The sequence below is a fragment of the Scylla paramamosain genome, chromosome 28, assembly GCF_035594125.1.
Source record: "Scylla paramamosain isolate STU-SP2022 chromosome 28, ASM3559412v1, whole genome shotgun sequence".
NCBI classification, from domain to species: domain Eukaryota; kingdom Metazoa; phylum Arthropoda; class Malacostraca; order Decapoda; family Portunidae; genus Scylla; species Scylla paramamosain.
Window position 1 is genome coordinate 14,339,751 of NC_087178.1, and position 15,000 is coordinate 14,354,750.

At 47.3% G+C, this 15,000-nt stretch overlaps 1 protein-coding gene across 1 annotated transcript in view; it reads left to right on the forward strand.

The window, feature by feature from the left end:
• LOC135115082 (uncharacterized) overlaps positions 1-15,000 on the forward strand; it is a 70,703-nt gene that overhangs the window by 788 nt on the left and 54,915 nt on the right. Inside the window, exons 1-6 of the mRNA XM_064031573.1 lie at positions 1-500; positions 702-3,477; positions 3,645-4,531; positions 5,873-6,049; positions 6,376-6,553; positions 10,265-10,413. The exon at positions 1-500 is cut by the window's left edge and continues 788 nt beyond it. Of these exons, the coding sequence (XP_063887643.1) occupies positions 1-500; positions 702-3,477; positions 3,645-4,531; positions 5,873-6,049; positions 6,376-6,553; positions 10,265-10,413 (4,667 nt within the window). The remainder of the gene's footprint in view (positions 501-701; positions 3,478-3,644; positions 4,532-5,872; positions 6,050-6,375; positions 6,554-10,264; positions 10,414-15,000) is intronic.

Genomic DNA, 15,000 nt, shown 5'->3' on the forward strand with positions numbered 1-15,000 from the left:
CTCTCGCCCCCCACAGGAGGCTGACGAGGACGCGTGGTTGGAAAACCGAGGCAGCACCCTGGACGCCGTGAGGGCGAGGTTTTACAACCAAGTCAACAACCTGACGTACGAAGGCGTGGACTTCGCTGCCGTGGAGGCCAGCCACGTACCCAGCAGCTTCAGCCTGGCCAGCAGGGGATGTGACGCGCCCTTCCACGCCCCTGCCAGGGAGCGGGAGAAGAGGCCGGCGCGCGGGACCACGACAGAATCTAAGTGCGTGGCCAAGAAGATTCTGTTACAGAACCTTCTTCAGGAGGACTCGAGAGGGGAAGGCGGGGCGATAACAGCTGTCACCGCCGCCAGCTGTGCCTCTGCCACCACCACAACTCCCAGCCAGGTGAAAGCCAAGCTCAACATCACAGTGGTGAAGACGCCTGAGGTGTCCCGCCGGGCCCGCCCGGCCTCTATCAGGACCACCAGGGCGTCCCAGCGGCGCAAGAAGGTGCCCGCGGGGAACACAGGTACCACCGGTGCCGCCACCACCACAACCATCACCTCCCAGAGCACCGCCACCACCACTGTTACCAATGTCACCACCAGCACCACCTCCCCTGTTGCAACCACCACCACCTCCTCTGTCGCCACCATCACTACCACCACTTCCCCTGCTGTCACCACCACCACCACCACCACCCTCACCACCACCACAACGGTGGCGGCAGGGCAGCCCTGGGGTGGCGCCTATGGCCGCGTGCTGTTCCGGGACGGCGCGCCCATCCCGGAGTATGCAAAGGTGCACAAGAGGAAAAACTGGAGACCCAACTTCTTGAGGAGGGGAATGGACGAGGACGATGAGGATGTGGAGGACGAGGGGGAGGCAGATGAGGAGGACGAGCCACTCTCCCACACTGTACACCAAACGCAGCACCTGCACGAGTCCCCAGCGGAGAAGGCGCCGGTGGTGAAGAAGATCGAGTCAGCAGGATACAAGTCACGGAAGGACCTGGAGCCCACGCTGAAGGTAAACCCCGTGAGGCGGGCGGAGAGCTTCAAGACGGGCGGGCGTGTGGTGCGGCGAGGCAGCCTCTCCTACACTTCGCGGGCCAAGGTGCTGGAGGGCGAGAGTTTCGTGAAAACCCAGGCCGTCAAACTCCGGCGGAAGGACTCCAAGAACGGACGCATGGACCACATGAAGGGGGCGCGGAAGGCAGAGTATCGACTGAGCGTGACCATCAAGCCAAGCACTGTGGCGGCGCTGACAGACAAATTCAACACAATGATCTCACAGAACCAGGCAGCGGGACCCCACGATCTGCCGCAGGTCACGCTGCACAAGACGCGCATCCCGCCCCTCGCCCCGAGAGTCGGCACGGTGCACAGGACACGGCAGAAGTTCGTGCGCCTAGATAAGGAGGGCGTCGGGGTGCTGACGGAGAAGAGCCGCAAAGAGGAGAAGAACAGGGAGCAGCGAAGAGGCGTGGCTGCAGGGGAGCTGGCCATGCTGAACCTACGTCGGGTGAACGGTAAGCACGGCAGGTCCCCCAACACGAAGTCACCCAACTCAAGATCACCGAATACAAGATCACCCAACTCAAGGTCACCCAACTCAAGGTCACCCAACTCACGGTCACCAAATACAAGATCACCCAATTCACGGTCACCCAACTCACGGTCACCAAACTCACGGTCACCAAACTCAAGATCACCAAATTCAAGATCACCAAACTCAAGATCACCCACCTCCAGGTCACCCAATTGTAGGTCACCCACCTCCAGATCACCCACTTCCAGGTCACCAAAGTCACAGTCGCCCTCCTCCAGAACCTCCACGCCCAGGTCGCTCTCCTCCAGGTCACCTACTGCCAGGGCGTCAAACTCCAGGTCGCCGTCTCCCAGCTCACCCTCGACGCTTCGCCCGCCGTCCTCCTCGTCCAGGTCTCCCCCGATGAGGTCTGGACGACCGAGGACGGTGAGGGCGCGGCGTGGTGTGTCGAGAAGACGCAGCTCTACGGGCGTGGGGGACAACAAGACAGACGAGGAGAAGGTGTGCGAGAGGATCAAGACTGCTCTCTCCTCCAGCAAGTTTAAAGGAGAGAGCGAGGACGAGGACACGGAGGACGAGAGCACCGACGAGGAGAAGTGTCAGAGGGACGCAACGAGGGAGCAGTCACCGCCCTACACCAACATCGAAGTCAGGCCGTCCTCCACCCTCCGCTTACGACCTCCTGACGATGTAGGTGAGGGAGGGAGTCTGGCCTCTTCTGTCACTTCCTCAGCAGGACGATTCACCGCTACCCTGCCGGAGAGACACTCCAAATCGGACTCTTTGGACTCTGGCATCTCTGCCGATGGGTACCAGCTATCGCCGAGGCTTCGTGTCCCCAGCGTTCCCGGCCACGCCTCTCCGCTCCCGGAGGACTGCTCTCTGGACACTGTAGCCTCCTCAGACACCTTCAGGAGTGAGGATAGCGCCGTGGCTCTGAGGGGTGTGGACGAGGACCCTGAGGACAAAGACTCGCATCAGGAGAAGGATGTGTATGCCTGTGTGAACGAGGAAGAAAAAGCAGCAAAGGAAGGTAAGATCGTGGACTCTGAGGAGAAAGGAATGATGGACCTTCTTGAGTCAGAGAGCAAGGATGTGACTCAATCCTCTGCGACCTGCAGTTCCGCCTCACTCGAGGAACCAACGCCTTCCACCTCCCAGTCTCCAGAGGCGTCAGTAGAGACCCCAAAGGCCACTCCTGAAGGCTACGAGGAGGAGAAACAACCAGAGGCGGACTCGAGGTCAGTGGAGAGCAGTGGACTAGACGACGCGACCTCTGAGGTGAGTTCGGTGTGCTCGGAGGCGAAGTCGAAGAAGGCGGTGAAGGCGCAGGAGAGCCGCATCTATACCGCCGTTAAATCTGCCGTCAAGAACACGGTGAAGAAGACCAAAGAAAAGGACGCCGAGAGGAAGGAGGAGAGGGAGAGGAGGAACAGATCTCCTTCGGCCGACAGAGAGAAGTGGTATAAGCGAGGGCGCTCCAGGGAGAGGAGGGACAAAAAGAAGGAGGGAGAGGAGGATAAATCGGAGGGAGGAGAGGAGTGCGAGAAGGATAGGGAAGGGAGGACGTATGATAGGTTTACCTTCAAGAAACTCAGAGAAAAGAGTCAAGAACGGAAGAAAAAAGCCAAAGAGGAGGAGAAAAAGAAGGAGGAAGAGAAGAAAGCCGCATTAGAGGACTCAAAGAAGGAAGGGAAGAATAAGAAGAAAGATGATAAAGAGGAAGGAACTTATGGTAAATGGAACATCCGCTCGAGATCAAGAAGCCGTGACAGGAAGAAATACAAAGACAAAATAATGGAGCAGATCGCAAAGGAGGAGGCAGAGGAGGGCGAAGGAGAAGGAGGAGGAGGAGGAGGAGAGTCACTAAACCCCCTCAATGCTTCCACCTCCCTCCAGACTCTTCCTGGCTCCTCCCTCACCCTCCCTCTCACCCTGAGGAAGTCACAAGAGACGTCCGTGTTTACCTTCGACACTGAGAGCCTCTATGACAGCCCCCAGGTGCCCTCCTCCTCCTCCTCCCACTCCATGACCCTGCCTCCCCCTCCCAAGACCCCGATACCCTCCCCGCCCTCCTCCGCCACCCTGCCCTTACCTCCCCCGCCCAACACGCCCATCCCAGACCCTCCCACGGAGTCGTTAAGCTCGGGGCAAGAGAAGGAGCTCTGCGCAAGTCTGCTGCGTCGGATAAGAGCGGCGCGGAGAGTGACAGCAGCGGCGAGACGGAGAATATCTACGAGAACCTTTATGCACCGAACCTTGAGAAGCTGCAGCGCAACAGAGAGAAGCTCGAGGGGCGGGGCATCAGACCCAACTGTTCCTTCCTGTGGAGCGAGGGCAGCATACAGCACTCAGGCTCGGTGGATATGCCGGAACTGCAGGAGGTAGAGGCGGACGAGGACGAGGAGGAGGAGCCCGAGCGGTCGCCCTTCACACGTCAGCCTGGCGTGCGGAACTACTGTCGCTACGGGAGGACTGCCTTTCCTGGGCGGGTGAAGGAGAGCGCCGCGCACCACAGCTATGCCGAGCTGACGCAGCGGGGCGGCGCCGAGGACACCCACACGGTGTCTTACGACTACATCGGGGCCGCGAGTGCCGTGAGTTACGATGACGTGCGGGCCCCGTCCTCCTGTGGGTATGACGACATCCGCGCGCCCTCCACGGTGGGCTACGACACCATCCAGCCGCCATCCGAAGGCTACGACACCGTGAATCCACCTCGCTCTGACTCCAGCCAGTACGATGACTGTGACGGCGGCGTGGTGACGGCACACTTCGCGGTGGTGAGAGAGGACCAGCTAGACTCCATCAGCTACATGTACGACGAGGTGGCGATGTACAACGCCTCCCAAACGTCCCACTCCTACGAGCCCGTGTACCCGCCCGGCGTGCCTGCCCTGGCCGTGTCTTGCATTCAGGAAGTGCCTGAGGCTGAGACAGGCTCGCCCGATCCCCGCGATGACTGCAGCACCACGGCGCGTGACGGATGCTCCCCCGATGTTAGTGAAGGTGAGTCACAGAGAGAGAGAGAGAGAGAGAGAGAGAGAGAGAGAGAGAGAGAGAGAGAGAGAGAGAACCATTTCCACAAACGGATGCTGGAATATGAAAAAAAGTAGACAGAGAAACGTAATCATACGCGTATTATTTTTTCCCACTACCCGCCCGCATCTCACCACCTGTCCCTCGCCACGCATTGCCCTTTATTCATCATTATTACTATCTGCTTTGTCTCACTCCTCTTAAAATCCACCCTATTATTTTCAATACAGTCACAGTTCCCTTCACTTTGCCCAATTCCCCTTCACTCAGCCACATTTCCCCTGCCTTAAAGTTCCCATCAGTGACCATCGTGGCTTTGTTGCTCTTTCCTGCCCCCAGCTTGTCCTCGCCCACCGGACACGCGTGAAATACCTGGAAGAACAGGTAACAAGGCGTCAGAACAAGGCTCTCACACCTGTCCGGGAAGTTACTGATTATTGGTAGTGTGTGTGTGTGTGTGTGTGTGTGTGTGTGTGTGTGTGTGTGTGTGTGTGTGTGTGTGTGTGTGTGTGTGTGTGTGTGTGTGTGTGTGTGTAGATGGGGGAAGGGGAAGCTTATATACATATAACCTTGTACAATACACACACACACACACACACACACACACACACACACACACACACACACACACACACACACACACACACACACACACACACACACACACACACACACACACACACACACACACACACACAGACACACACACACACACACACCGAGCGACCACATGCATTAACTGGAAGACACTCAGTAAGCGCATACTTCAACTAAAGCTATGCAATATGAACTGTACACCTGTGATCATGAGGAATCTTACGTAGAGGCTTAAAATGCATCCTTTATTTATCAACATACAAACCCATATTCGATTTATAGTCCAGTCAAGTGTTCTGTGGCATCTGCATTAAATTGAAATATGTAGAGAGTTAATCGAGATATTTTTGGGGCATTGAGAAAAGCTACCTTAGATTTCCTCTGTGGTTTAAGTCTGCGGAGAATGCCTGTCAAGTTTATTTTAAGTCTACGGAAGCTGTTTGTCACATTTTTAGACTATTGCATGACGACATTATCTGAGTGTTACCTAGTTAGTTCTTGCGGTCTGTGTGTGTGTGTGTGTGTGTGTGTGTGTGTGTGTGTGTGTGTGTGTGTGTGTGTGTGTGACAAGGTTATGTTTGTGTAAGCTTTCCACCATCTACACTCACATGCATTCAATCACGTACATACGCAGAACTTACCCCACCCATTCTCTTCCTCCTCCTCCTCCTCCTCCTCCTCCTCCTCCTCCTCCTCCTCCTCCTCCTGCCACAGATGGAAGTGAGGGCGGCGTGCACGAAGTCTTCTCCTACAAGCTGACCCGCATTGGGGCGTCGCTGGAACTCACACCCACCATCACCACCACCACCACCGCCGCCGCCTCCGTCCTCCACCCACCGTCCTCCCCGCCCACTACCCACGCCCCAACCACACCCTCCTCCAGAAGTTACGGTGAGTGATTCAGTGAGTAAGTGACTGTGTGCGTGAGTGAGTGCATGCGTGTGCGTGCTGTTCCTGTCTCTGTTGTTTATCAATCTTCTTCTTCTTCTTCTTTTTCTTCTTCTTCTTCTTCTTCTTCTTCTTCTTCTTCTTCTTCTTCTTCTTCTTCTTGAGAGTGGTGCATATTTGGCGGCATTTTTGTTTTAGTAGTTGATTTACCTGTATAACTCTCTCTCTCTCTCTCTCTCTCTCTCTCTCTCTCTCTCTCTCTCTCTCTCTCTCTCTCTCTCTCTCTCTCTCTCTCTCTCTCTCTCTCTCTCTCTCTCTCTCATCTATAGGAGGCCCTGTACCCTCCCTTCTCATGCTAGCCGGAGAGGGAGCGGAGGGGGCGCCATCCCCGTCTCTCTCACCCACGGAGGGAAAGAGTGAGACCTCGGATGAGTGGGTGGACCTCAGTGACACGGAGACGGACACCAGCATCTGCGGCCCCGTCAGGATCACTACCCAGATACCCTTGTGAGTGGCCTTCGTCAGTAGTAATTGTAGTAGTAGTAGTAGTAGTAGTAATAGTAGTAGTGGTAGTAGTTGTTGTTGTCGTTGTTGTTGTTGTTGTTGTTGTTGTTGTTGTTGTTGTTGTTGTTAATTTAGTAGTAGTAGTAGTAGTAGTAGTAGTAGTAGTAGTAGTAGTAGCGCTAGCAGTAGAAGTGGTGGTGGTGGTGGTTTGAGTTTTGCTCTTATTTTTAATGTTCTAATCATCGTGTTTCTAAGTACAGATTATACTTTTTAATGTTTCCAAGAGAGAGAGAGAGAGAGAGAGAGAGAGAGAGAGAGAGAGAGAGAGAGAGAGAGAGAGAGAGAGAGAGAGAGAGAGGAAGGAGGCCAGCGCGGTACACTTTAGTCTACCATCAAAACAAAGCGACAAGGTCGTTTTCTCTCGTGGCGCTTCTCTGGGTGACTCAACCACAGTTACTAATTTGATGCTTATAAAGAAGTAATACGCATTGTTACCTTGTTCATGTTTGTTCCTTTTTCTAGATTGCGTGTACTGGAAAAGGAACACATGGGCCACTTATACATTGATTTATACATACATGCATACATACATATACATATACACTTTCATACATACATACATACATACATACATACATACACCTAATACATTCATTACTTTCTACACACACACACACACACACACCGGATAGTTTTGTATTTCACACTAATTTCCGGTGCATTGATGAAGCGCGATGACTAAGATCTGTTGACGGTCACCTTGAGGAGAACGGAACCCAAAGGAGCGTAAAGGAAGAACAAGCAGCAAAAAAGTCTTTATTGTTTGTAAGAGAGAAAATTAAAGTAAAACCAGATTAAATAACTAGAAAAAATGGTGTAGCAGCCAAGAAGAGAGAGGAGAGGATGAGAGGGGATGGAAAAGGAGGGGAAGGTGGAATGGGATGAGGGATGTAAAAGAGAAAAAGTAACAAGGGACCCCTAGGGAAAGGAGAGGAGAGGAGGGGAGGGGAGCGAGGGAGGGAAGATGAGTCATGAAACCTACTGCTCTCGTTTTTGCACACACACACACACGGAAACGGATAGAATATTTAGTTAAAACCGTGAGTCAATAATCGTGTATGAGAGAGAGAGAGAGAGAGAGAGAGAGAGAGAGAGAGAGAGAGAGAGAGAGAGAGAGAGAGAGAGAGAGAAGTTGTATCAGAGACGAGGGTTTAGTCTGACGAGAAGACAATACACAAACATACACGAACACAATACACACACACAGACACACGGTCAGGCTACTGCCTTAAGCCCACTCTGAACAACACAAATATAACAGCATACGCAAAATACACACTAAAAACACAAGACATTAGTACCATAAGCATTAAAGTGGAATATATCAGATAAAGAGGGAATACTTAATGTGGCGCAACATTTAATCACATTAGTCCGTTCGCTTTGGAGTCACGAGGAAGCCAGCGGGAGATATAACGGACGAGGGATGAGTCATAGAGGAGGGAGAGGTGGAGGGAGAGAAGGGTGGGGAACAGAATGCAGTGTCCCTCTCTCCCTCCCTCTCCCTCAGTTTAAACCACCACGCGGGCTTATTCCCTCACTCTCCACACGTTACTTGTTCCTACTCCCACGCGTACCCGCTCGGCTTGTGACCGGGAAATGCCGCTACATATTCAGTACTACGAGACTTGTGGATTATCTTTATTTACTGGCCGTTGTCGATGTGTTTTTCTGGCGGTGTTGTGAAGTGTCCTGATTTGAAACTGAGACTGAGGGGAGCTGATAACTTGTGCTTAGTGATGTTGTGAGGGGAATTTGATAGGAAGTCTTGAGTGGTGTGAACTGAAGGTCGTGTGAAGACAGAAGATCGATGTGGAGTGTTTAATATGGATGGAATTTATGTGAACTGATGAGGGAAGGATGATTTGCTTGTGGACCATAGCACATCATCGTAGAGACTAAAATTAAGGGTGGAAGTGAATGGTTTGTTGTTGGTGGGAGGAACATTGATACAGAAGCGCTAAAACTGACGTGAAATAAAGGTGACTGAATTTTTCGTATGACTGAAGGATTGACAGACACTTGAAATTTATCATATTAGAGTGGAGTGGAATTACATTGGTGCTTTAAGGAAGACTGATGATGCAAAAAGACTGAAACTGATGTGAAATAAGTGTTGCAATATAATTTTATTGATACCAGATTGAACATTGATGCAGAGACGAAAACTGATGAGTTGCGAGTAGAAGGAAGACCTAATGAAATGTGACTGTAAGGGAAGGCAGAACTTACGCAAACATAATAAGAAAATAAAGTTAAACTACATGAATAGGATAAGAAAAAACCGTGTGAAGTGACTGCTTGAAATAAGACGCTTTGAAACGAAAAAAAAAATAATAATAATAATAATGACAATAATAATAATATGAACTTAAATATTCTCATGACTTTTTTAGTATTTAACCACAAAATTGTACATGAAGGCAGGATAACACAAGCTGAACTCAAATCCTACTTACAACCACTAGATAAAAATAAATAGTTTCAATGAACACTTACGCTAGTTGAGGGAAACCAATACTGTTATAATCACCGTTACGTGTCCGATGTGACGGTGGGATTGTTACGTGAAGGAGTGGTCTGTCAGTGTTTGCTTGAGTTAGTGTTGCCTTCTTATTGTTTCCCGTGACAAACAATGGCGGTGTTACCTTTAGTAGCGAGATTGCAGTCTGTTCTGAAGGAGTGGTAAGTAAGAGAGAGAGAGAGAGAGAGAGAGAGAGAGAGAGTATGCTGGATGAGGTAGGGAGGAGTATAATGATAATTGTTGGAAGTAACGCTTCTCTCTCTCTCTCTCTCTCTCTCTCTCTCTCTCTCTCTCTCTCTCTCTCTCTCTCTCTCTCTCTCCATCCCCGTATTATGTATTTGTCTTTTGTCGTTTTTTTTTCTGATTTCTCAGCTAAATGACTTTTTTTCAATTCCCTAGTCTTTTTTCTCAATTTGGTATGTTTATTTATTTATTTATTTATTTATTTATTTATTTATTTATTTATTATTTATCTATTTATTTATTTATTTATTTATTTATATGTTTATTTATTTGGTATCACTACCTCGTAAGGGTCCAAAAGATCTGCTGATGTTTATTTCATCCTTATGTTGTCTTGTACTGTCTCTTTCATAGCCACACAGATACAAGGCAAGTCAGCTCCCAACACTCAGCCTCTTAGCTCACGAACTCCTCCACCTATCGAACTGTAATTGGTTTGACTCTGACCTATATTCTGAAACGCTGCTCTCTCTGGACGGCTGTTCAGAGGCCACAGCGATGAGCACTGTAGACATTCAGATTCCCAGTGGCCTCTTTCCCATTAACGCCTTCACTGCGACATGCAACGATTTCCAGCACTAAAAACAATGTATGGAGGGTGTATAAACATCTACAAGAAAGAAAAGGACTGAAAAGAATCCATTTTTGCGATTTCTAGGCAGGACAGTATTTGGAGGTGGTAGAACAAGAAAAGACGTCTCGGAATTGTTAGTGATTCAGGAAAGGCGTGTCAAAATAGCCTTGTTAACTATCAATAGAATCATGGAGTGACCCTTGAAAGCCACAATAACTCTCAATAGAGCTTGTTAGGAGGAGTCGGGATAAGACGCCGAAAGGTTTGAGAATGCGGGTCACTAAACTCGCTTGGTTTGTGTGTCCCTCTACAGGTTGAGAGTCCGGCAGAGATCAAAGAAGTGGCGACCGCGGTACTGGAAGCGGACCTGGAGTCAAGCCGCCCACGTCCACGGCGCCCATGAGAAGGACGAGGACGAGGAGGAGGAAGAGGAAGAGGAGGAGGTGGACTGCTGGAGGGAGGGTGAGTGTTGATTGATCTCTTTTCTTTCCATCTTTTCTTCTGCCTCTCTATTTGTCTGTCTTTGTTTATTAAGGAAGTGTGTTTAGCTTTTATGTGTATTTTTATATCACGTTTTGATTTGCATGATGAATTACTAACAGATCTATTTACTAACACACACACACACACACACACACACACACACACACACACACACAGACATCTCAGTAGGCCTTCTTTTATTGCAGTTTTACGATCCACGGTTTTCTCTTTTACTCATTCTAGGCGTTGGAATGACGTCCGCCTTCGTTATAAACTCTTCAATATTTATTTTTCCTCTTTTTTTTTTTTTTGTTTTTCAACTTTCCATTACGTGTTGGGAAGGAAACAAAAAAAACTAGATGGAAGTGCACGAAAGTTGAAGTAATCTCTCTCTCTCTCTCTCTCTCTCTCTCCTCTCTCTCTCTCTCTCTCTCTCTCTCTCTCTCTCTCTCTCTCTCTCTCTCTCTCTCTCTCTCTCTCTCTCTCTCTCTCTCTCTCTCTCTCTCTCTCTCTCACGAACACCGTACAATGACCTTGAGGCTTAACTTTTCCCATTTGAACCCTCAGGCCACACACACACACACACACACACACACACACACACACACACACACACACACACACACACACACACACACACACACACACACACACACACACACACACACACACACACACTGACCAGGGAAAGCTGACCACTGGATTTATATATATTATGGAATCAACACTTTCTTTTGTTCGCTTTCCATACTTAGAATCTCTTGTTAAATAATCTTGGCATTTTCAAAACTTTGGAGAACGTTTTAATAAGTTAGAAAGTGGGGTGAGAATAATAATTTTTAAAAGTGTTAGGGAGTATTTTAAGAACAAGATTTAGTCTCTGTAGTAAATTTATTTATTTATTTATTTATTTTTTTATTTATTTGCCGATTTCTTCATCCCAGCAACGTAAAATCCTTCATGTTTGTCATTCGGTGCCTATCTACATTTTTTTTTTTTTGTTACCGGAAATAGTCACTGTTTACATACTGATCTTTAACTGTTATCAAAGGTATACATGCCTGCTTCAGAGTCGTGGCTGCGGTTTACTTAAAGGCTACATAAGAAAGTTTAAGTAAGAAACTGAAGACTAGAATTTGTCAGTGGGTACAAGAACTGACACTGAAATATTGCAAAGGAAAGTGTTGTATCTAACATTCTCCTGATTAATGATGATGATGATGATGATGATGATGATGATGATGATGATGATGAGCACTATACGACCGACACCGAAAATAAATAAATAAATGAATAATAAATAATAGATACATAAATAGACCACATTATTACTTAACAGAATTCCCTGAAAATGTTTAAAATAGTAACTCTTTTTCAGAAACTCATGCGGGTGAATGTTCCTTGCAGATTATGAGGAGAGGAAATATTTAATTGATAATCTGAACCTAGAGCTACCTATTATATTTGTCTCTTTTCATTTCCCTCTACTTCATCTTTATCATTCCTCTTACATTACAGTATACTATTTACATTCCCCTCATATTTCACCCTTATATCTTATACATTATACATCCCCCTTATATATCACTAATTTTTCCTCTCATATCTTCCTCTCTGTATTTCCCTTAATATTTTACACACTTGTATTCACCTTATACTTCACCCTTTCAAATTTCCCCTTTTATTTACTTCCCTTTTCGTACCCCATAACTGTTCCTGTCATCTGAATTCCCCCACTAAGTTCTCTTCTCATCTGTCTCCTCTATTCGCTGTCCCCAGTCGCTCTCCATTGCCCCCCCCCCTCCATTTCACCTCCTCCCTCCCCCAATCTTCTCCCGCCTCGCAGATAACCGGGCATGAAAAAAACGTACAGGAAAGTGTCCGGCCCTTTCCCTCTTGTGGTCACTCAGCGGCCGCGAAAACTTTCCTTCGTAATTTTCCTTGAAAGTGGAGGCTGATGTTTGTTGAGGGAAAGTGTACACCGAGGGGACACACACACACACACACACACACACACACACACACACACACACACACACACACACACACACACACACACACACACACACACACACACACACACACACACACACACACACACACACACACACACACACACACACACACACACACATTACGAGCTTGACTTAATCGTGTGGAAATACAAATATGTAAACACACACACACACACACACACACACACACACACACACACACACACACACACACACACACACACACACACACACACACACGTACGCACGCACGTCTACTAACAGCATGTATAGTTTTAAAGCATGCAGTAAAGTGTTATCAAAGACCAACCTTACCTTTGCATGTCTGAAAGCAACACTCCAGATTCTACACAGGTAAGCAAGACACACCTGGAGTAGTTACCTGTGTTCCTACGACCCTCTTAATAGGTGAGTGTGTCTGTAGGTCTGTTTTTTTTTTTTTTTTTTTTTTTTTTTTTTTTGTGACTTGGTTCTCTTTGGGATACGTGTGTACGCGTGTGGTGGGTATTATTACTTCCACGGCTGACATGTACGTACACAGCACCTGGTATTGGTTATTCTGTGTGTGTGTGTGTGTGTGTGTGTGTGTGTGTGTGTGTGTGTGTGTGTGTGTGTGTGTGTGTTTTCGTAAATTAACTTTCTTCTGTTACTTTTACTCGTTGTTTTGCTGCTTCACTTTACATGTTGACGAGTTTGGAAGGAGACGTGTCTTGCTCAGCGCCAACACGCGGCCTTCACCGCAGACCAGTTTCACTCGAGACTGAAGACTTATGTACACTAAGGAGAGTTGGGGAGAAAAAAGAATTGAAGATAAAAAAAAAGGGGGAGGCGAGGATGGGAGGTAAAAAGGAAAGCTGTATAGGAAGAAAGGGAAGAAATGATAAAGAAAAAAAAAACAAGAAATTATGATAGACAAGGGAAACTGTAATAAGAAGCAAGAAGTCATGGAAGAGAAGAAAAAGTTTTAAAAAGAACCTAAATGAATAATGTGACTTCTCAAGCTTAATGGAATATGATACAAGTTTAGAGTAGTATGTCAAGCCACAATTAATAGCAGAAGGCAGTCATTAAATAAATAAATCCTGTAGTGACTAGTTTTATCGTCTACGATTACTCCAGTGAGGTAACACGTCAGAGGTTCAATATGAAGCGGTTGAGTAACGTCACAGATCATATATGTGGAAACATTTTTTGTCTTATATAAAAAAAAGATGAAGTGCGATTGTTTGTACATTCAGAAGTAAATGTAATGAATTCAAGACACCAGAATGACATCAGCTGAATCTTATTGGTTATTGTATTGGATTTATTTTGTCTTCTATTATAAATTTCTTCCCCAGTAGTTTATATTTATTTCTACCGTATTTTATTATAGTAGCAAAACAACGATATATTCCCGTCGATTCAGTGAGTGCAGGAGTCTTCAAGTTACCATAGTTCACGTGGCAATTGCAACAAACGACAAAGAAAACGGTCTGCAGGACACACCATCCTGAGAAGCACACGTGGAAGGGTAACCATTTTATTCCGCCAGCACTTAACCCGCCTCACTTTCCTTCCTTGCTCACACGTCGCAGCTTTCTCTCCCTGACTTGGCGTTCATTGTACTTCCCTTGTAACTCTTTAGACCGTGACGAAGAATACACCCTCCGCTACAGAATGCCTGGTTTGTGTATCATTGTATCGCCAGGTATACAGGTAATCTTTGGCGGGGCGGTGCTACATAACTACGCACATACAAGGGAAAGTATTATGTAAAGTGGAGAAAGTGATTCGAGGTTGAGATACGAGACTGCCTCGGGTGATTGGGAATGGAGAGAGGCAGGCACAGGGGAGGCTGGAGAAGGGAGGCTGTGTAGAAGGGAAGGCGAAAAAGAAGAGAGAGAAAAAGACAGACAAAAAAGGGAGACTGTAATGGAAAAAAAGGAGGAATAGAAGATAAAAAAAAAATATATATAGGATTGGAGATAAAAAGGAAGATTGTAAAGGAAGAGAGGAAAGAAATGCGAAAGAAAAGAAGCAAGAAATTAAGATAGACAAAAGGGAAACTGTAGTAGGAAGAAATAAAGAAGGCATGGAAGAGAAGAAATAGGACTTGGGAGGTAAAAAGAAAGGCTGTATAGAAAGAAAGAAAGAAGAAACAGAAGAGAAGTTTGGAATGAGAGGAAAAAGAAGAAAGTAGGAAGAAGGGAAGAAGAAATGGGGAGGAAACATTGGAATAAGAGGTAAAGAGAGAGGGGCAGTGGAGGAAAGAGTAAAGAAGAGGAAATCAGTATAGGAAGGAAGAAGGAACAGGAGAGAAGAAACTGGGGGAAAAAGGTAAAGAGAGGCTGTATAAGAAAGGAAGATATAGAGAGTATAGAGAGAGACTGTGGAGGAGGGGAGAGAGAAGAGAGAGAGGCTGAATAATTTTTTTTCTTCTGCGTTCTTAGTAAATTCTTCACAACTACGATAAAAGTGAATCTCTCTCTCTCTCTCTCTCTCTCTCTCTCTCTCTCTCTCTCTCTCTCTCTCTCTCTCTCTCTCTCTCTCTCTCTCTCTCTCTCTCTCT